The following is a 23,436-nucleotide window of genomic DNA, read 5'->3' on the forward strand; positions in this document are numbered from 1 at the left end:
CCACACCATGTGATTTCTGAGGGTCTAGGACAAGTGCTGGAAAGACATAAACATGTACTGCTCCTATAATGATGTGCTGGGAGTCTCTCAAGGAAAACCACATAATGATGGCACTTCAAGGTCATTATCCCTCAAGTGATGACAATGGGTATTACAGTTGAGATAGTCATCTCTCCTGGGGAGAGGCAGAGACTAAAATTAAACCCTTCACATCATTTACTGCAGACTCCCCCCAAAAGATAACAGTCGCTCTCCAAAGAGGAAAAAAGTACCTGCTTAACTCAACATTTAGTATTAAGAGTAGTTTATTGGCAGTATGAAACAAAGTCAACATAGCTGCATTAGAAATTCATATTTGAGCAGAACATCTAGTGTTTGCTGAGTGTAGTTTTTGTGTTGTCGTTTTTAGCTTTATTTGTCTCTTGAGGATTAAAACCTTTCTGAAATGTAAGGATACCCATGGCAGCAGCCTTTAGAAGAACCTCTGGAAAAGTGACAGGTGATCATGCCCAAAGCAACTGCCTTTTATTGGGCAAGAGACTCCAGGTAGATAGCATACTCAAAAACTCTTAGTAAAAGAGAGACAAGTATCTAAAGTTCTTGATACGTCAGAGTTGCTACGAATTTGTTTTTCCCTTTTACAGTAAAGTGACTCACAATGTAGAAATACAGTGAATAGAGTTCTGGAGAAGCAACCACCTCTATGCCCAATAATAGAGAATAAATACATAGATACCCAATGACAATCATTGTGCTCTGTAATTGATTGATAGGAGGTACTGATAAATACACATTTAGTAGGTAATATTATCAAGACACATTGCCATATAAAATAGTTACTGCTTTTGATTTTTTTTCAAAAACAAGGACTCATTTGTTAAAAATCCTTTATCAATCACTTGCAACTTTAGCGGCAAGATTCTGGTAACTGAGAAAGATAATAGCACTTAAAAAGGAACAGTTTAACAGCTGACAGTCCATTCACAAGACAGATTTTGCAAACATTAAAGCATCTAAACACACAATAATAATTTCTTCAGCAGCTCTTCCAGTCATCATCTGATGACATGTATCACTGGGTGTTTCATACATACATTCCGGGTGGCAGATAATACAGACAAAACAAAATCCTGCTTAGCTGTGGGAGAAGTCCATCATTCCTCCATCAGCATAGGACCTTCAGAATAACTTAGGAGCTGCTTACAAATGCATTCACATACACAAGGGGCTGGCAATCTTTCCTGGGTTGCCATCTTCCACTGTCCATGCCACAGCTTGACTTCAGGGCTTCTCTTTCATTCCAGGAAGCTTCTTCTAGAAGCGTCAAGTGGGTAACTGATTAGTCACCCCTAGAGATTGATGGCCTGGTACATCTTCAGATAATCACTGGACAGTTTCTGCCGAAAGTCTGCTCTCGTACAGGCACAGAGCATGATGCACAAATTCATACTGCTCACTGGTTTGGACCATTCCGCCTCTGCAAGGAAAATATAATACAGTAATTTCTTACTGCTAATAGCCTGCAATCTTAAGTAACAGAAACCACATCCAAGCTAGGGTGTTACGCCAATCAACAGGAGACTTGGTGAATCTTTTGTTGTCCCTCTTACCTGTGTCCGAATGACCCAACTGGTGAACTTAATCTGCTAACGTATACAAAGGGATTAACACAGTGCCTGGTACACACTAGACACTTGATTACTTTCACTGACCTACCATTACTGGGGAGACAGTGCATCCTTTTGGTTAAGTACTTGGACTTGGAAACCAGCCAGGCTATCTGAGTTCAAGTCTCTCTTCTGCCAATTCTTAGTTGTGGGATCTTGAACAAGTTTCTTAAAACCTATTGTGTGTTGGTTTCCTTCTTTTTAAAGTGGGATAACTATAGCACCTATTTCATAGGGTTCTTGTGAAGGTTCAATTATTTCAATGAGTGAGTGAAATGAACATCTGGAATGTTAGTATTACTTCTCAGGTGTCTTGTCATTCATCTCATGTTAAAATGGTTCATACACTTGGATTAAAATTGATGAAAGTTGGTTTACTAAACAAAACTCAACTAGGAAATGTTGATCCTTCTACAACTACAAAGAGCAACTACCTTGAAAAGGTCTGAGTGTGTTATATGGAAACAACCTCAGTCTCTGGGTAGAGCATACTGATGTCTAAATACAATAGTGGGTGGGCCTTTAACTGAGTTGGAAAAAGGGGATTGGTTCTTGCTGTTTCCCCTCTGTTATCAACAGTATCATCACTAGTTACTCAGCACACCTGTTGTTATTGGATTAGTAGAAGGTAGCAGCCTTTGTGAGAAATAATGATGTTTCTCATTATACTTTTATATATAAAACAGCTATCTCATATTTTGCTCTCTATAATAATAAAAGGTTCTTATGCTTGGCAGAGCTACCAGATAGAAATATAAAACCCTACTTATTTTTCCTGCTTACTGAATAACTGCATCACAGTTAGTAACTATTTTTAGTTCTATAAAGTTTTCCTAACTCTGAAATCATACAACTAATTTTGAAATGTTTTAGCTGTTGTTACCATTCTAAATAATTATTTTTAGACTAGAGGCCCAGTGCATGAAATTCATACACTCCAGGGGGAGGGGAGTGTCCCTCAGCCCTGCTTGTGCCCTCTCACAGTCCAGGAGCCCTTGGGGGATGTCTGACTGATGGCTTAGGCCTGGTCCCCTCGGCAGTCGGACATCCTTAGCACTGCAACGGAGGTGGGAGAGGTTCCCGGCACCACCGCTGCCACTCGACAGCCATGAGCCCGGCTCAGGGCTTCTGGCTGGGCAGTGCTCCCCCTGTGGGAGCACATGACCACCAGGGGGAAGCTCCTGCATTGACCATCTGCCCCTGGGTGGTCAATGCACATCATAGCAACTGGTCGTTCTGCTGTTTGGCCAATTTGCATATTAGCCTTTTATTATATAGGATCATATAAACACTTCAACTTAAAAAAAAGGTATGTTGCCTCACTGTAACATGGTTTTGGTTAATGGTAATAACTAAAACTGGGCTTGTATCTATGTTTACTTGTCAACCTCTATAAATGTAAGCATACAAGAAATTCAGATAGTAAGACTCACCCTTCTAAACTAAACAGATCTACATGATGCCAAAGTGATATATTTGGTAAGAGATAAAGAGGTAAATATGCAGTTTCCAGTGACATCCACTTTTGGCAGAAGTGTTTCATCAGTCTTTCCCCCTAGAACGGTACATTTTGTTGTACTGAAGGCAACTTTCTGGCCATGTGTTCCTTGGTCATAAGTTGGCAACAGAAATGGGCAGCTGAGGCTGTGGTAAATCTTCCTCTTAGCTGGATGGTGACCTCTGGGCACACCTAGAACACAGCAGGTGTCTGGAAGATTGACAGGGAAGCTCGAGTGATACAGCCACAGTAAATTTTAGGGCAGCTGCAGGGACTGAGAGGTACCTGCCTCCCTCCCTCCAGCACTCACACAGCTCAGGGCACCATTACCCCTCCCCCTTGAACTGCAGATGTATGGAGCCTTGAATGTGCTAATGGGTCTCATGGGCTCTGGTCTTGTGAATTTCCTCTATTCAGCTCAATTGAGGCAAGCGTTCCTCCTTCCTGTCTGTTCTGATGATCACTGGTATTTACATGTCCAACTGGTGAATGAATGAGACAGAGTCTAGGTCTTCATAACTATTACAAATGGGTCAGCAGTGTATTTTAACATTCGGAGTGTATTTTCTATGACGTTCCGTTAACTAAGTCAAGGTTGTCTCAGCCAGTGAAGGTGGGGAAGATGAGGAAGTGGACTTAGTAATAGGCTAGCAAAATCCTTGGGTGTCTGAAGGCTTAAGGAAGGTACATGAAAAGTTTTACTTCCCCCTTAACTTGAAAAATAAAAATGGAAGAATTAACATCGAAGAGATCCTCAGAGATCACTCATGTCAATCGCCCACACAAGCTAGCCTTGCAGAGAGAGCAGTCCCCGTGGCAGATGGTCAGCCGGTTTCTGCTGGAATCCTTGTCGGCTGAGGCTCCTCAGGGGCAGCCTTCCTCAAAGTTGGCAGGAAAGCATGAAGACATCAAAATGAATCCATCCCTTTCTAACTGTCACCCCATTGGATGAACCAAAATAACCCCAAAAAGGCTTAAGGCTCCTCCTGTAGTCACACAATAGCTCCCTAAATGCTAGAAAACAACCATCAAAGTCCCATACTCTTTTCTTCTCTAGACTAAACATCCTGTGACCATTCAATATTTCCATCCAGTCTGGTTTCCCTGTCACTCACCAGTCTAGTCTCTCTCTTCTATAGGCTATTTTATCAACTATGACCTTCTTGGAGTGTTATGTCTATTCCCAATGAGATCAAGTCAGTGGGAACATTTTCTCACTTGAGTTGCACATTATTGGCTAATTAACTTGCAGATGCATCTGGTGGTCAGATCCCACAGTGTCCACCTGGTGGCCAGTACTCAGCAATTGGAGGGTTAGGTTAATGAAAAAGTATGCAGGTTGGGGTTTTTTTAAATATGAAAATTAGAGCTCTCTCCTACCCTGAACCTACATTATTGAATTTTAAAAATTAAATGCAGGACTTTCTATTTATTTCTATTAAGTTCAACATGTTGGTGTTAGCACAGTGCTCTTATTTACTGACATCATCACTATTCATTCAGTTCATTAGGCTTCCATTTACCATTCCCAGCTTTGTGTCTTCCAGATATTTAACAAGCATGTTCATTTATCATTTATAAAGAAGTAGGACATCCAGGTTACATAGGCCACGCCATTTTCATGTCACATGACAACAGATAAACTCCCAGCTGAAAGAGAGCAAAGGGCTTCACACCATACATTCACTGGAGACTGATTCAAATTCAGGAACTCATCACTATCATCTTTGAAAATATGAATAATTGTCTAATTGAATATATTGGTATACAGAACACTCTGTGGACCTTTGTAAGAACTTAAAATCTGAGATTTGGGGGATATCACTCATTATGAGATAAATACAGTCTTTTTATAGAGTGGCGATAGTCAAAAATATACCCAAGAACCTAATATAGTGCCTGTGTACAAAACATATTTATGGAGTAAATGAATAGTGCTAGATTAATTATGAAACTCTCAGGAGAGCCCTGAAATAATTCATCTTCCAGGAAGGTTCTGACTTGGCCCATAGGTGTCTTTCAGATCAGACAAGGCTCCATGGACTTGCTGAAGTCTGGATCTTTATTACTGGTGTAAAATTCCTAACGCAAGCTGGTCCTCAAAGGTAAGAAGCAAGAATGCTCGTGTGTGTGTGTTTTAAATGAACTCTAAAAGGCATCTTCTAATTCCCTTTTAAAGATCAGGCATTAAAATAATCCTTGACTTTCAATAGATCATGGTTTAAACTCAATCAAGGTTAACCAAGTTTAACATACATCCCTGTTGGTCAAAATGATGCTTCCGTGAAGAAGGCTTATGGGGCCCAAAATAGCTAGACCATCATCGTTTGGGTGGTGCCTGATGTCACCACCATTACTCAGTACATTGTGGGTAAAGACGGTCCCTCTTTGGAGGTTCCTCTTGAAGCACAAATTTGTTTCCCCAGGAGGTAAAACACATTAAGCTACAATACCTACTGCCCAGGAGGAGTTAGTTTATCAAAAAAGAGTAAGGTCAGGTAAAAACAGGGGGAAAAGACCCAGTTCACTACGAGCATGGTCGTGAGTTTGGAAAGGTTTGGGTTTGGGATGCTAAGGTGTCAGGTTCATTACCAGTAAGGGACATTAAGAGGAAAAAGACACCACCACACACTGTAGTCAAGACAAATCCTGTCTCTACCACTTACGAGCTGCTTTACCTTATTTTGTAATCTTTGCAGTTTTCTCATCTTCAAAATGATGAGGTACTAAAATAATAGTGCATACCTCACAGCACTGCTGTGAGACATAAATGGCAGAATCCACCTAAAGTGTTTAGCACACAGCTGAGCACATAAAGACACCACATTGCTAGCTATTTTCACTGTTACTCTTTGGTGCTATTTGGTCCAACAGAGCTGGCTGCAAGGCCCTGGGATGAGGCCTCTGATGGCCTTGGAGAGCTGAGAACACGCCTAGCAGAGGACACAATACTGTCTAAGTCAGGCAAGCCTAGGCGGAAAGAGCCAAACATGTGTCTAAATATTAGCCATGATGTCTGCTATGGTGGAGGCAGGTGATGTGGAAAGAAGTGGGTTTAGAGTCTGACAGATTCAAGTGTGAATCCTTGCCTTTGAACCTACTAGCTTCACAGTTTTGGATACATCATTTACTCCTTCCCGGCTGGGCTTTCTTCACTTATAAGGTGACATTAATAATAAAGCTCATCAGATTGTGAGGATTCAACGAGTCAGAGCATATCGATGTCCAGCTGCAGGCTATCCCAGAAACCCCAGGAACCCAGGTTTCTGCAGCGGTGCCTGAGGGGCCGAGGCTGGTGGAGGAGGAGGTTGTGTCTTTAGGACTCGCTCCCGATGCCAGCTGTGACCAGGGCAGTTCTGCTTCTTATTGGCTTTCCATCGGGGTGTCTTGTGGAAGATTGTGTCTTCCCATTGTTTTGTTTCCCATTGTTCACAAAAACAGTTTGAAAACCATTGACCTGGCAAATAGCAATTATTTACCTAGTAAGGTTTCAAGTTTGGCAAGGGTTCAAGGAGATACTCCTTAAAATGCTAAGCGCAGTGGTTGTCGTTCAGTGAGTACTAAATCAATGCTGCCTATTCCCTTTCTTATCCTTTTGGTAAACGCTTAGCTTGCCCTATGCGCAGGGTGACGACACATCCGGTTTGTCTGGCACCGTTCTGGCTGACTCCTGCTGTCCTGTGTAATTATTAATAGGGCCACCTTTCCTTCTCAGAAGTGGCTTGGTTCGGATGATAAATTATTTGTTTGCCCTAATTATGCCCCATTCCACATGAAAGAAAACCATTCCATTTATTGCAAAAGTGGTGCGGCTAAGTGGCCTGGTGGCTCTGTGGCCACAGAGTAAGAACACTATGTTTGGCCAGGCCAGAGAGGACCCAGGGCCACTGCCCCTCCAGAAATGGCAGCTATCTCACACCACATTCACGTCAACAACCCTGAAAATCAGCGTTGTCTCAGTCTGCATGCGGAGAAGCACGTAGCTATGTCAGCTGGGGGTAAATTCAGGTTAGAAGAGGAAAAATATCTAGTTTTTTCCCTTTGCTCCTAGGAGAATGCTTTGGGGAAATACACACACACATCCACACACACAAAAGAAAAACCAAAACCCGTCCAGATGCTCAGGAGGGAGATTTGGTTTTTAACATGTTAAAATTGTGACCTTTTGTGACTATTAACTCACACATACAGGGAGCAGCAGCCTTTCCGGCCGTACCACCCAGCAGCATCCGGTCTAATCAGTAGACACAAGAAATTCTGCAGCGGTGACTCACTTCTGGGCTAACAATGGGACTCAGCGCTCCTTGGCTTTTTATTATTTTCAAATCTGGGATTCCTTCGGTAAAGTTTGGTACAGTAAATTTAGAACAAAAAGTGTGGACGTTAATGTGCCTCTTGGGTAAAATCTCTGAGAGCTTGGGCAGGAGTCAAGCAAGGCTAATGTCTGCTGCTGTAACTCGGGGTACCTCGGACCAAGCGTTCCCCAAGTCATGGCGTGGCAAGGAGGGAGAACTTACACATAAATGCTTTGACTGATTCTGACCTAGAATTTTAAACATAAACACTTTCTCTGGAATGGCTGTGATCCAAAGTATTTGTAGGGCATAAAAGCCAACACACATCAAGTGACAATTCAATGGAAATTCAGTGGATTAGTATGTCTTGAGTTCCATTTCCACCCCCCTTGAAAATTAGCCAATTTTCTTCTGAACACCCAGGTTAACAGTCAATTAACTCCTAGCCGAGAAAAAGGAAAAGGTTGTCTTGGCAACCACTTGAGAGAGAGTCAGTTGGCATAATCTGTTTTACCAGAAGACTTCTTGTTATGGTCTCAGGAACTGTGATGTCAAGTAACTCCATACCGATCTCTAGGGCTTTAATTGTCCTTAAAAATAAGTAAATCAAAATGTTTAATTCCTGTTTTTCAAATGAGATCTTCAAAATTCACAAATTAAGGGATCTCTGTGATTAGCTGGGAATGCAGAGGGATATGGATAAATGTAAAAGCTAGGTTGATAAAAACTATCCCAACAGGTGGAAATTTGCGCTTTAAAGTTATTTTAAACAAGTTTTGGAATCAGAGAATATTTTTGGGACACATCAGTGTAGGAAGCTGATGGCACATATATTCCTCCTCTTAGATAATTGTAGTTAAAAAAAGACAAAACCATCAAACTACAGTGATTAATCAAAACATGTAAACAATGATATGACGCACACTGGAAGCATTTTTCTATCCTGTCTGGGAAGCTACAAGTAAGGTCTCTGGATGTCATTCCAACTTCGGGCCTCCAAGGTAAGGATGTGCAAAGACAACTGCAGATCTCGCCGCTGACTCTTAAATGGGAGGGTAAGACAGACTGTTTCCTGTTTCGGGTGGGGGTGGGGGAGAGAAAAGGAAAAGGCCTTGGGATCGCATATTATTTTCTGTGTCTCACTTCCAAAATTCTGTTCTCAAGTTCTTCCAGTGTCTAGAGGTGCCAAATAGGATTAAAAGAAATAGGATGACAAGAAAGTTGAAGACGTCAACCTGCAATAGAATATGGTCCTTCCCTTCCTGCCTTCTGATGGTCACGCTATTGCTCTGTAGTCATTCTCCTGTAACATGGATGTGCATGTGAGCATTTTCTGAGTTTCCTAGGCCATCTTATTACTATCAATCATTACTATTACCTTTCAAAGGGACAGGTCCTTCTCTCATGCTCAATGTGTAAATGACCTCCTGTCACTTCTGTGAAATGCTGGCATACACAGCCTAAATGAATGTCTTGTCACAGGAGCTAGACATCATGGAAGCAACTGGAATTCTTAATTAGGTGCTACAGTCACAACTAATTTAGTACTATTTAAGATGAGAAGATTTAAGCAGGATATGGAAAGGCTTTCTAAGTCATAAACCATGATTACAATGTATCCAATTTAGTACTAATGTACTGGGTCCTTTCTTTTTACCATCATTTTTGAAAATTGTTGACTTATATTTGTATGGCAACAGGAAAACATGATTGAGCAAACTATCCCTTTTTACAGAAAAAAGAAAGTCATAGTAGTTATTTCCAGATTTTAATAATAAGTAATCTAAACTGAAACCATTTGAGATAAACAATTTTCCTGGTTTATATAGCAACTAGAGGCCTGGTGCACAACATTCATGCAGTGTGTGTGTGTGTGTGTGTGTGGGGGGGGGGGGTGACCCTCAGCCCAGCCTGCATCCTCTTGCAGTCCAGGACCCCTCGGGGGATGTCTGCTTGCCAGCTAGGGCTCTGCTGTGGAGGTGGGAGAGGCTCCCACCACCGCGCTGTGCTCGACAGCTGTGAGCCCAACTTCTGGCTGAGCTGCGCTCCCCGCACTCCCCCTGTGGGAGCACACTGACCACCAGGGAACAGCTACTGCATTGAGCGTCTGCCCCCTGGTGGTCAGTGCATGTCATAGTGACGGGTCATTCCCCCGTTCGGTTGATTTGCATATTAGGGTTTTATTATATAGGATTAGTTCAGGGTCACCGTCAAAAGCAGGATTAGAATGTGAATTTCCTCTTTCTCTTAAACTTGTGCTTAACCCACTTAGGTTTCCCACCCCAGAAAACAATAGCCTTTTGGGGAAAAAGAAATCCTAAATTTAGCCAATTTCATTTGAGCAAAATTGGAAGTTCAATTCAGATTGTTAAAAAAAGGTCAAGATTTGTTATGTGATTTTGGATATATTATTCATTCTTTTTAGGTCTTGGGTTCCTCCTGACATGAAGATTTGTACAATGTTCTTGAGGCCAGACTTTTTTAAACCCTCTCTTTCCTAGTAGGTGTTTGGCAAATGTTATGACTGTCTGTTATTGCAATTCCATTGTTCTCTACAAAAACAAAGGCTCACAGACTCAAAGAATGCAATAGCTGAGAGAAATTTTGGGGAGCCAGCCAATCACTTCCCCATCACTGAATCCCAGGATAGAAAAGGCACCTTATTGGAGGGGTCTTTGAATCCACTTGTTCTCTCAGCATCATCAGATGGCCAAGTAAACATGCATACATATGCATCACTAATCGTTGTGAGTCTTAGAATGAAAATTAATTTATAAGCATTATGGATTTCAAAATTCAACTGTCAGGTTGAAGTCCAGGAAATATTTTGCTTTTTTAAAAAACATATTTTATTGATTTTTTACAGAGAGGAAGAGAGAGGGATAGAGAGTTAGAAACATCGATGAGAGAGAAACATCCTACACACCTCCCACTGGGAATGTGCCCACAACCAAGGTGCATGCCCTTGACTGGAATCGAACCCTGGACCTTTCAGTCTGCAGGCCGACGCCCCATCCACTGAGCCAAACCGGTTAGGGCTATTTTACTTTTATAAAAGTTCTCCTCATACCAGAAGACTAAGGGACCACTGATATGTCCCACCTCTCTTTTTACAAATAAGACCTAGAGGCCTAGAACGAGCAAGTGGTCACACAGGAAATTAGGGGCAGAGCCAGGATCAGCACCGGGCTCCTTGACATCTGGTCCACTTCATGCTGTAGCGGCTGCCTGCTTACGTGTCCCACTGGCAGCGCTCAGTCCCAAATGACTGTTGCCCACTTCATTGTTTAATGAACAAATGTTATAAGAATTAATGGAATAATCCATCGATGTACCTCTAAATAAAACCCTGTGGGTGCCTTGCACTGAGTTTGACCTTCTACTTGGGAAAAAAGAGATCCTATTTTAGTCCAAAATATGCTCAAAAGTATTATTAAAAGGAGAATCACAGACTCACGAACCTACAGTGAGAACTGTAGCATCTATTAATAGAAGTTGCTTTAAAGCCAAAAAAAATAATGTCGTGCCAGAGAATGAGGAATCTACCAAATGGCTTTGTCATTGTTGTCACACTGGAAATATCCATTTAACATAACAGACTCATCTCTAAACCATTTGAATTCTAAAATGCGGATTTATGATCTGGATACAAATTGCCTGTTTTTGTCATGTTGGATCACAATAATCAGGCACTGTCATTTTTTTTTATGGGGGGTTGGGGGATGGCGTCAGGATTTTGATTCTTCCGAATGCTCAAACTCTCGACTTGGTCATGAAGCAAGCCCCATGTTAAGCATCGAAGTCACTGCCGTGTCCTTTTCTCTGCTGTTAGCCATGTCCTGGGCTCCTCCGTGGAGGCAGCTATACGTGGCGGGGGCAGATGGTCAAAAACGCTGGACAGTACGCAGCCTGGACCTCTTGGACCAGAGGTCATTGTTAAAGCTGGTCTGAGAGGATAGGAGAAGGCTGGTACACTGCAGAGTAGGAAGTATCAGCTCTCTGTCATTGGTCTGCCTTGTTCCATCGGAAGCTGGATGCCTCCAATCAGCCAGTCCCCCCCTTTCCTCTCTCCTTTGGATGGTCCCACCGGGGCTCACATCCCTAGGCCACCTCCAGTCTTCTCTGCACCACGGGGCTTCCGAAAGGACAGTTTGTATTCATTATTTTACAGCTTCTTTCCCTCCATTTAGGCAGTCTTTGAGGAAAGGGGGCCAATGTGGAAGAATGCTTAAAAGGAAGTTCCATGGGCTTCCAGGTTGGGGAACTTTTCAGATCCTTTAATGCATCAGTACTTTTTGTAAATCTCCAAGTGGAGAGGGTTCTAAGAAATATAGTATTTTTCTCTAACTTAATTGAGAATTTTTTTTTCCTGAATACAGTCTTAGAGCGTTTGGCACGTAGCAGGCTCTCATCATTTAATTGACAATGAAACTGTGGCTCTGAGAAACACAGTCTGGGAAAGTCTGTTAAGGAATCTATCTTCCTACACCTGGGTGCCCAATGTACATTCAGAAAGAGGTGTTCAGTAAATGTCTGAATGAATGAACAAACACAGGATGCAGGGGCAGCACTCAGAGCAAAGCCCTTGGGTGTCTGTTCTGCAGGACACCGGACACAGGATTCAGGCCCATCCACAAACACCCGACCTAAAAACACCCCAAGTGGGCCTGGCTTCATGGGCTTGAGACCTGTGCCCTCAGATAGGCTCCACCCCCTGTGCTGAGAAGGATCCTGCAGGTAAGTTAATGCTCTGCTGTCACCGTCTAAAAATATTTAATACTTTTTATGGTACTGGGTTTCCCAAATGAGGCAGCAGCTCTTTGCAAGGTGTCCCTTGCTAGAGCTCTTCTGCTCCCTTCCTGTGCCTTTCCTGCTTCCAGTGACCAGGTGTTGTCTGCAGTCTCCTCGACTGCAGGGCCTCGGGTACACCCAGCTTCTGGAGCTTTCACTTCAATTCTCCTTCACGGAAACCCATGTTCTGAATGTACTGACAATGCAGGCAGCTACACTCTCTTTAACTGTCGTACTGGAAAGAATAGATTATTTCGTTTACATTAAAGTGTTAATAGCTGAGAAGGTATAAAGTGACACCCTCAACTCCCATCTCTAGGTTAAGTGGACTTTAAAGAGCAATGATCCTTTTAGCCAAGGATTGGCTCTCTAATTAGCAGTAATATAGATGTTGACCTTACACAGGTATTTTTGGCATCCTCCCTATGTAGATATTTTGAGATGAGGCAACTTTCCTATATCCCTCAAATTATACACTTAAGATGAAAGATTTATATGTTCAGAAGAGAAACCAGAGTATTAAGCACAAATTGGTAGTTACAAAATAGTCATGGGGATGTAAATTGCAACCTAAGGCATATAGTCAATAATATTGTAATAACTATGCATGATGTTAGGTGGGTACTAAACCTACTGGGGTATCACTTTGTAAGTTATATAAACGTCTAATCACTATATGCCGTACACCTGAAATTAATACACTATTAAGCGTCAACTGTAAGCAAAATAAATAAATAAATAAATATTGGAGGGAAAGAAAGAAGACATATGAATATCTATATGAAAAGATAAAAAAATTATACTCTTACCCTTTGTAATAAAAAATTAAAAAAAATTATACTCTTACAGCAACTGCTGATATCATCACTCTATTTGTGAAACCGCTCTCATTCATGTTAAAAATTGTTTTAAAAATTATGGTGTCATTGCATTGTTTTAAAAATTATGGTGTCATTGCATTTTTTAAAACTGGCAAAGCATTACCAAAGAGATATGTGTTTTTTCAAGCAGCTTTACAATAAACCTATTCCAAAAGCCTGATTACTTTCTCTATAACAGTCATACCTTTGAGTCAGAAATCAGAAGTCCTGAATTCCAAAGAAGTCTATGTTGCCATTTTCTAAGCACCATGACCTTGGGCAAGTTATTTGATACCATGAATTCTTCCTTTCCTTGTTTTTTTTTTTTGTTTGTTTGTTTGTTTTTTAAAGAAGCCAAAGAATACCTATTTTCCTACTGGTAGGTTCACTTTGGGAGTTAAAGGAGATGTTCCTTGAAGACCATGAAAAAAGGCAAAGATTAAATACACTTCTGAGTATGAAGAGTGCTTTCTGGAACGTCTGAAGGCAGATCCAGAGCTGAGGGCAAGGACGGACAACTGCGGAGTCTAGGGTGGGGATGAGGTTTGAAGAACTGATAAAGGACGAAAAGCTCCAAGAGCAGAACAGGGACCATCTCCGCCTTTCCCGTCAGGCGTTAAGGACATGGTCAGTGGCAGCAGGCAGCCAGACACGGATATTTTTAAAATGAGGTATGACGGGGAAAAGCTGAATGCAAGAAGCAAGAAGGATGGGGGAACAAGAGGTGGGATGGGGTGAAGGAAAGGAGGAAGGTTTTCTGTATCCCTTTTCACAGTGACAACAGGAGTGCACTACAGATGGAAGGGACAACAAAGGAAAATGGATGCTGATCCTGTGAAGGAAGGAAGGAAGGAAGGAAGGAAGGAAGGAAGGAAGGAAGGAAGGAAGGAAAAAGAAAAAAGCTTTCAAGGAAAGTTTAAAGGAGAGGATCTGTTTGATAAACAGCAGCTGCTCAGAAAGAATTTTATGTAGAAGGGATGTTGATGAATAAGTCAGAATGATTTCGAGACACATACTGGCAGTAGTTCAAACCCAGGGGGGCGGGAGTCCATGGCTTCAGGTCAGCAGAGAAGCTGGCTGTGTTTTGAAAATCCTATCAGAAGAGAAAGGACAAGCCTTGCGGGAAAACCTTGGTGGTGATGGAGGGCCAAGGCTAAGTTTTCTGACCATTTGCTTTAGGAAGGAAGGAGCAGATAGAGGAGGCATTGTGATATGATTTTTAAAAAAATGTATTTATGATTCCATTCAAAGTTAGAGGACAATTTGGTAGGCTTGACAAATTGGGACTGGGAAGTGGAAACCAAGGTGGAGGTCAGGCTACAAAAGCAGTTGGGGGAGGTGCTTGATGAGAGGGCAAATAGGCAAGATTAAGAGTAATGGGGGCCAAAAAATGCATACACCATGCCCAGTGCTTTTTAGGATGTTGTTCCAAATAGAGTCAGAGCAGGTGTTGGAGGCCAACTTGGTTCGGAGTCAGTTTAGATCTGGTGTTCATGGAATTCTAGCAATAGCCAGTAGGAGAGCAGGGCACAGGGATATCAACTAGAGTACCTGGGGGATTTTGGTTCCCAAGCAGGAGTCTTGTTTACAGAAGCACAAAGCAAGAGAGATCAAGGTCATTGTGGGAGCAGCTCCAGCTGATGGGGTGCTGCCCCTTACTTTCTGATGAGGGCCCCTCTTCTGGGTGAAGGTAGGTCCCAGAGCCTGACGTGAAGCCACCAGATTCTACTGGAGCCAGGGTGGACAGTACTGATGGAAGGCAAGGGGAGCTGGGGGGACTAAGAGGATTGTAAGAGGAAAGGGAGAGATCATTGGAATTGATCTTCTCAGGTACAAAAGGAAAACATGAGCCCTGGTGGGGTAGCTCAGTTGCAGGTTCTGGCCTGGTCAGAGCACGCACAATGTTTGCATAAATAAGTGGAACAACAAATTGATATTTCTCTCTTTAAAATCAATCAATAAAAATGAAAAAAAAAAGAAAGCATTTTTGGAAGCAGTTACATGTGGGGTATGGAAAGGTGGACGAGGGGAAGGTAGAGAGAGGGAAGGAAACATAGGCTAAGTGTTCTACAAAGCACCTCACAGGTGTAATCCATCTTAATGCCACCGCAACCCTGTGGGATATAGATTATTAGTTCCTGTTTACAGATACATGCCCGGGTTTCTTGCTTTAGATACTGATAATAGTTGTGGCTAAACTTGGCTGCACACTTACTGTGTAAAAGGCACTTTGAAAATTCTCTCTTACTCCTTCAACAAAAATAGAAAGTAGATAGTATTATTACTTCTATTTTGCACGTGAGAAAACCAAGGCATGGAGAAGTCCTATAACTTGCCCAAGGCCACACGGTCAGAACATGGTGCGAGTCATGATGCAAACCCAGGCAACCTGTCTCCGGAGCCTAGAATCGTAACCGCCACAGTGAGCAGCCTCCAATAAGCCAAAGTTAAGAGAAAAATAGAGGACAGATACACTTACAAGATTTAGACATTATTATCTAAAAGGGGTCAAGGACAGATAGAAATAGAGAGGGAAAACTTTAGCCAATAAGGGGATTTGAATGTTTCATTTTTAGAGACAGGAAAAACTTTATTGGTAATTTTAATAATAATGAAGAGAATAATAACACAGTTTACATGTACTTAAGGCTTACCATGTGCCAGACTGTCCTAAGTGCTTTATGGATATTATTTCATTGAATTTTAAGAAGAATCTTTGTCTCATTGAAATCTCAGCACCTAGTAGGTGCTTGATATTTATCAAATGAATCTTAAAAGGTGACTCTAATCTACTTTTAGGAAACGCTAGGTCACAGAGCAAAATCTCCCTCTCTCTCTTTCTTACTACCTCTCAGCTTTTATTTTTGTCTGAAATTATCCTGTTTATTTCTTAGCGTGTTTATTATCTCCTCTCTCTCTGTTAGCATGCAAACTCTAGGACAGCAGAGCCTCACTCATGCCGGCCAATGCTGCACTGGCAGCATCTGGAACAATGCCTTGGGCAGGAGGTGAGTAATCAGTATTCGCTGTATGAATGAAAGAAGAGAGCCCAGTATTTCAGCCTTTCAGAGCAGCTCTTCTCCCGCTACAGCACATTGAAGTACAGAGCGGAGGTCGGCTGCTCATATGCTGGTACAACAGCCTTCTTTCTGTCTGTGTCTGTTCTCAAGGAGCACCTGCGCACTTTCTCCATCACTGGCTCACCTATTCACGTACCCAGGTGGGCTTTGTTGGGGTGAAAGGAAGAGAAGTTCTTTTTTGTTCTCTTTTCAACACATAAGCATGCATCATCACAAAAGTGACCAAATGATCTATGTATAAAAATGACTGTTTCACCTTATACCCACTCAGATGTCACCCCAAATTTATCAGATGGTAAATTTTATGTGTATTTTTCACAATTAAAAAAGGGGGCGCTCTTGGTAGTATGACATATCCCTCATTTTAAAGCAGCAGGCCCGTTTGAAATGAATAAAACTAAAAAAAAGAAAAAGACTGTTCCCTTTTATGTAATGATGTTTACTTTGAATTTATATTAGTTCACACAAACACTCCATCCATGCTTTTGTTCCGGCCCTCCGGTCCAGTTTAAGAACCCATTGTGGCCCTCGAGTCAAAAAGTTTGCCCACCCCTGTTTTAAAGGATCAAGATGAGGACTTTGGAGTCAAAAGTGGATGATTCAGTTAAGTCAAATGAAAATACAGAGTATGTAAGGAATAGGGCTGTAGACTAAGAAGGAACAGTTACCACCACAAACAACCTGCATCAGAGACAAAGAAGGATTAAGCATAAGCTTTTGGTCTTGTTTTCTCTCTCTCTCTCTCTCTCTCTCTCTCTCTCTCTCTCTCTCTCTTTCTCTCTCTCTCTCTCGCTCTCTCTCTCTCTCTCTCTCTCTCTCCCCCCAAGGGCATGCTTAGAGCTGAGAGAGAGAGAGAGAGAGAGAGAGAGAGAGAGAGAGAGATGTGAAAGAGAGACATTAATTGGTTGCCTTCCATATGTGCATGTATTGAACCCAAAACCCAGGTATATTCCATGACCAGGAATCAAATCGGCAACCTCTCCGTGCACAGGATGACACTCAACCAACTGAGCCACCCTGGCCAGGCTGGTTTTGGACTCCTGATGGTCAGTATTGCAAACAACACTTTCTTTGTTGGCTTTTGAATATAATGTATATTCTTAAGAACTTTACACAAATCACTACAGAGATTTAGGACTTTGGAGCCTGTGATGTTTGCAAAGTCAGGTTGGTCAGAGCAGGTTGTGACAGATAATAATACGCTGATCTCTATGACCCGATCCCATAGACACTCACCTGTCTACACGAAGCTGGCAGACAATGCTTAGCGGATCCACAACTCCTTCTTCTTTCAACTGTCGACAGCCAATGGATGTAGCAATAAAACACCCCGTTCTACCTATCCCTGCACTAAAAAGAAAGGACAAAGAATAAAAAGGTGGAAGGAAAACAGCAAAGATAAAATATATTTTTAAAAAGGTACCTTTAAATTTGAAACAACAGCTGGGATGAATAACAATAGCAACACCAACAGATCTCATATACTGAGTATTACAACCACAGCTCTGTGCTAAGTGCTTACACACATTCTCTCCTTTAGTTATATGCAGTAAGATGAGTAGGGTGGGGGAGGTGTTGGGTGAGGAGAAAAGTGAAAAGTGTATTGTAACTGGTCAACAAAGAATAATTAGGGTCTGAATTTAGGTAAGGTATGGGCACTAAAAAAGGAGGGAAGAGACATCCAAATGTGAGTCTGAAGGACTGGAGTTGAACAGTCAGAAAAGGAAAAAGTCAAAGATGATCAGGACTAGAAGAATGGTAGTCCCCATAAGACAAAGGTGGAATTCTGGGATGAGGGCTGACTTGAGTTTGGTCTTGGATATACTGATGGTGAAGATTCGCATGAATAACTGAAAATTCAGTTCAGTTTAGGAGAGAGGAAGTACTAGAGGTTACATATTTCTAAGTTATTTATAGTTGGATAGAAACACTACTGTCCAGGGAGTTTACACGTTTTTCTGCATTAGACAGTATGTCATCAACCTAACAAGCCCTTTCTCTCTCTCTTTCTCTCTCTTCCTTCTCTCTCTCTCTCTCTCTCTCTCTCTCTCTCTCTCTCTCTCAGCAATTTCAACCACGAATAGTCTTCATGTAAATTTCTTTTAAATTTACACTTAAATTCCCTAAGTTTCTCCTAAACTCTAGATTGGCATTCCATCTCCTAGTTCAGTCTGTGGATGTTACTATTTTGCACTTGCTTCATCTCAGTGCATCTAAACAGAGTTGGTTGTATTTTCCCTGGCATTATCCTAAACTTAGCTTGCATTACCAGTCAGCCTCAAGTTTTCCAGCTGCAAAATCTTGGAGACATTTTCAACATCACCCCCTCTCACCTTCCACATTTAACCTGTTACCAATTCCTTTATTTTCCACCTTTACTGAGCTTTGTGATCCCCTCTTCTTTCTTTCTATAGACTGTGCTCACGTTTTTGACATCTTACTTCATGATTAGCAATGATCTCATTAGGGGTCCCAAGTCCCTGGTCTTTTCCTGGACTAATTCACAATACACTCAGCTGCTAGGGACCTGATCATATTACTCGCTACTCAAAACTGTATATGGCTCCCAATAGTTATAGCACAACATCGAAGCTCCCTACTATGGTATTCATGACCTTGAATAATATGAATGTGACTAATTTTCAAGCTTAATGTCTTTTTATTGTAGTCCTTGTACCCTTTGTGCTATTTTTTTTCATTTACATGAATCATTGCAAAAAAAAAAATGCCTTTTGTTTTCCAATGTTCCTTTTTGTGTTGATGTTGACGATATTTCTTCAGAGAAAAAATGCCCTCCCTACCATCTTTTAAAACCACAAACATTGGTCATTTTTAAAGATCCTGTTCAACATGATTCCAATGTTTAGAGGTTTTCTTTAAACTTCCTAGTTTGAATTAATAGCTCCCCCCTTGGCACTCAAATAGCATTTACGTCCTCCTATTTAGAGCTTGTTTCTGTGAATGTGAGTGCAAAGGAATTCTGAAATAGAATGGGCGCCCTTTCGTTGAAGTGTCTATCTAGAGTTTGTTTCATTAAAGATAGAACTGTACTGTATGAATGGCAGGCATTTTGGTTATCACAAATGAGAGAAAAAATTTCAGGCATGGGAAGGGTTTAAGGCAACAATGAGTAGGTTAAGTTTGGCTTGAAGAGAGAATTGTTTGAGAGAAATAGTGGGAAGGAAGGCTGGGAAGGTACACTGAGACTCATTAAGGGTCTCACATGGAAAGCCAAGAGGTTTGGACTTTATCTTCTAAAACTTTTTTATATTTTAGAATTTGATGAAAACTAGGACATTTCACTTTTCAATAAAACTCACATAACATTAGATACTCAAATTTGTTTACGTAATTTCAAGGAGTTCTCTGACTCCTGTAGCTCAAGCATAGACCCAAGGTTATGAACTTTTGTTCTAGGCAATGGGAAGCCATTGAGAAGTTCTGAGCAGGGAATCCATGCGATGGAAGAGGGTTTCAGGAGCATCATTGCAGAGAAGTGCATTGGGGAGGCCATAGTGGGGATGGGCCTCGGGAAATGGGGTGTGGGTGCAATTAGCCGACTACTTCTAAAATATACGAATGAGATCATAAGGGCCTGAACTTGGGTGTTTGGACAGGAAGTGAAGATTATGGGAGCTTTGAAGGGAAAGCCAATCGAGTGACTGATTAGATACTGAGGCTGGGATTAAGAGAAAGGCCAAAGATAACTGACAATGTTAGAGGTTGAATGCCTGGAAGAAAGATGGTCTCGCTCTTAGAAATACTAATCAGAAGGGGAGCTGATTTTGCAGGAGAAGTAACTAGTTCATTTTATATATCTTCAGTGTTTTATGATTTTGGGTGGGGGACAGTTCTAGCCTAAAGGATGGCCAATTAGGTTATTTTTCCTCAGCCCCAAGCTAAGTTTAGGATAAAGCTTAATGCTAAAAGTTGGATAATGATGCTTTTGAATAAGTAGACAATATAGTAAATTTTACTCTTAATTAAACCACAAAAATTCAAAAAAGCAGGAGGCTAAAATTATCATCTAAAACAGAGATGGGGAACATCCGGCCCATGGGAGAGTATAAGGTCATCAAAATCATTTGGTCTGGCCCTGCCATGGCATTAGGGGCGAGTTAATGAAATGTATGACCAAATATAGCAGGCTAATTTTTAAGTTGATAACTTTGTGCAGCCTAAGAATGATGTTATAAATATCCAATGGCCCTTGGCAGAAAAATGTTTGCCCACCTCTGATCTAAAATGATGTATTTTGTTTATTAAAGATATCATCAAAAGCTATCCTACAAGACTCATGACATTACATGAAGCAACAAAAATTACAGTGTTTTGAGAAAGTATTAAGAATAAGTGGCTAGCTATTGAAATATCTTTAAAAATAGTTGCTTTTTGGGGGGCACACTAAAAGGAAAACAAAGAGGATGAGGTATCCATTGTGAGAGGAAAGCTTTGAGGGAAGAGGACCACCAAGGGCATCTGTTGCTTTTGTCGGCCGAACCTCCAGTAGCCCATGTTTCAGTAACAGCACTTTGTGTTCCTTTTATTTTTAAAATTGTTTTTTATTGATTTCAGATAGGAAGGGAGAGAGAGAGAGGAAGAGAGAGAGAGAGAGAGAGAAACATCAATGATGAGAATCATTGATTGGCTGCCTCCTGCATGCCCCCTCCTGGAGATTTCGGGCATATGCCCTGAAGGGGAATTGAACCAGGGACCCTCTGGTTCATAGGTCATCGCTCAACTTCTGAGCCACAGCAGCTGGGCTTGTTTTCCTTTCGGGGAACTACCACTTAACCATGTACCATTTAATAATTTATTTCCATCTGTTTTTCATGAACTAACTTTTAAAATAGTTGACTGACTAAATGTGAAATAATAATACATGTTACCAAGATAAAATTCAAGTATAGTTCAGGTGCCATTTTGAAACAACAAAAAAAGCCACCAATAGTTAATTCCTAGTGTATATTATACTGATGAAATGAAATGAATCAAAATAAGTTTCAAGGTAGAGGACTGAATTGGCCAATTTCCTGAGCCATTTATTCAGAAGTGATATTTCTTCCACTGTATAATTGCTTGCTGAAAAATGCCCTTATATTGTCACTGTAAACATCATCTTGATCAAGACTCAAATATGAGGAAGTCAACCAATTTCAATAAATATTTAACTTACTGACAAAGTCACAACTAAGAAGGAAAACCCAACTTCTATCTACTCTACGACTTTACAGAGGATGGCCTGTTTGCTTAGGCGGAAAGGAAAGTTCGTGCCTTACCTGCAGTGGACAACCACAGGCCCTCGGCCTGCAGAAGCAAGTCTGTCTTCTTCTACATCCAGCATGAGTTGTAGAAGGGGCTGCGCACTGTCTGGAGTCTTGTGATCAGGCCATGAGGTGTACCAGTAATGCTTCACATGTTGGGTGTGACTTCCTTGCTGAAAATAGCAACAGCCACCAAGTGCCTCATTTACTTTTGTAACTAAAAGTCATCCAAACCACAATACTGCATGCCTTCCCTCATTCCCATCTTGCTGTCAACTTATTTCTAGGTGGTAAATTGTGTGTGTGTGTGTGTGTGTGTGTTAATCCTCACCCAAGGATATTTTTTTCCATTGATTTTTAAAGAGAATGGAAGGGAAGAAGGGAGGAAGAAAGAAAGAGTGAGAAAGAGAGAGAAACATCAATATGAGAGAGACACATCGATTGGTTGCTTCTGCATGCACCCCAACTAGGCCAGGTATCGAACCTGAGACCCTTCCATGTTCAGGCTGATGTTGTAACCTGTAAGCAACACCAGCCAGGGCTCTAGGTGATTTTTGAAGAACAACCCTTCACCTTGAGAAAACTTTATTGTAAATATCCTGATATCAAAGTTTGACAGTCTTGCCTCTATCAAATGATACACAATGATACACATATGATGTACATGTGAAACCTATATAATTTTATTAACCCATGCCACCCCAATAAATTTAATTAAAAATTTTAAAAAAGAAAATAAAGCAGAAAAAGAAATGAAAATACATATTTAGTATAGAAGGTGATATGTAACATAAGCTAAATTTATGTTTGTAATTTACTATAATGAACCCAATGGTAGATGAAAAGGTAGCCAAGAAAGAATTGGGAGATGGTGTGCTTCCTGCTCTTGGAACTTTCCTGACATGTTACTGGAAACATATTAACCAATCTAAAAGCACACTTTTACATGAAATCACTGTAATACTTCTAGAATACTCATCCCAAATTCCGTTTTGTAACAGCAGTGAGAAATTCCAGTAATAAAGAGGCTACAGGGGTCACTAGATTAGAATTGCTTTGAGGGAGGGTCCATGTGGGGTCCTGGCATGAACTAGGCACTTAGGACATAGGTTTAAAAACAGGCTTTGGTAGGTGCCTTCCTACCCACAGCTTCTCATTAAAAACCACCAGAGCAGCCCTGCCCCTGGTCTCTCTGTGATGACTGTGAGGCTCTAGGAGGGATTGAAACCTTTGAGAGGATTGTTCTCTGGAATGAGAAACAATACCATGGCAACATTCCTCAGCATCTGCTGCCCGTAAGTGAAAAAGATAATTTTCCTATGATGTAATCTGGTCTGGGGAAAGTCCCTATAAATTACTGTAACTCCAAGTGTGGAAGATCTCATCGACACTTTAGGCTCGTCTTGCCTCCCACAGCCACCCACAAGCACAGATTTTCTCTCTCAGGGTCTCCAGGTCTTACTTAGAGCTGCAGAAGCCGAAGTGACACTAAAAAACATCATGGCAAAGTCTCTAGAACAAGCCTTTAGCTAAAGGCATTCAAAAGGTTAAATCAAGAGAGCTCTTATTTATGCAAATTATATAATAACATCCTATTTAGTAAATTTCCTTCATATACACTTATTTAATTATTCCATATTTAATTGTAGCTGACAACAAAGAAATACACGAGGGGAGGGTTATAATTTCTCTTTCGTCTTGACAGTATTTAATTTGTTTAAATTAAATCTGTAGCATTTATTAGGATAATAACTTCAGAGTATAAATGTTATCCCTCTACCCTGGTCAGCAAACTGCGGCTTTCAAGCCACATGCGGCTCTTTGGCCCCTTGAGTGTGGCTCTTCTTAAGCCTTAGGAGTACCCTAATTAAGTTAATACCAATGTACCTACCTATATAGTTTAAGTTTAAAAAATTTGGCTCTCAAAAGAAATTTCAATCGTTGTACTGTTGATATTTGGCTCTGTTGACTAATGAGTTTG

At 41.2% G+C, this 23,436-nt stretch overlaps 1 protein-coding gene across 1 annotated transcript in view; it reads right to left on the minus strand.

Moving 5' to 3' along the window:
* Positions 1 to 287: 287 nt before the first annotated feature.
* The window catches only part of PTPRR (protein tyrosine phosphatase, receptor type R), a 122,218-nt gene continuing 99,069 nt past the window's right edge, over positions 288 to 23,436 (minus strand). Inside the window, exons 10-12 of the mRNA XM_015566849.1 lie at positions 21,471 to 21,672; positions 17,428 to 17,541; positions 288 to 1,477 (exon numbers count right to left, since the gene is read on the minus strand). Of these exons, the coding sequence (XP_015422335.1) occupies positions 1,384 to 1,477; positions 17,428 to 17,541; positions 21,471 to 21,672 (410 nt within the window). The 3' untranslated portion in view covers positions 288 to 1,383. The remainder of the gene's footprint in view (positions 1,478 to 17,427; positions 17,542 to 21,470; positions 21,673 to 23,436) is intronic.

This window comes from Myotis davidii, unplaced genomic scaffold, assembly GCF_000327345.1.
Source record: "Myotis davidii unplaced genomic scaffold, ASM32734v1 scaffold582, whole genome shotgun sequence".
Lineage (NCBI taxonomy): Eukaryota > Metazoa > Chordata > Mammalia > Chiroptera > Vespertilionidae > Myotis > Myotis davidii.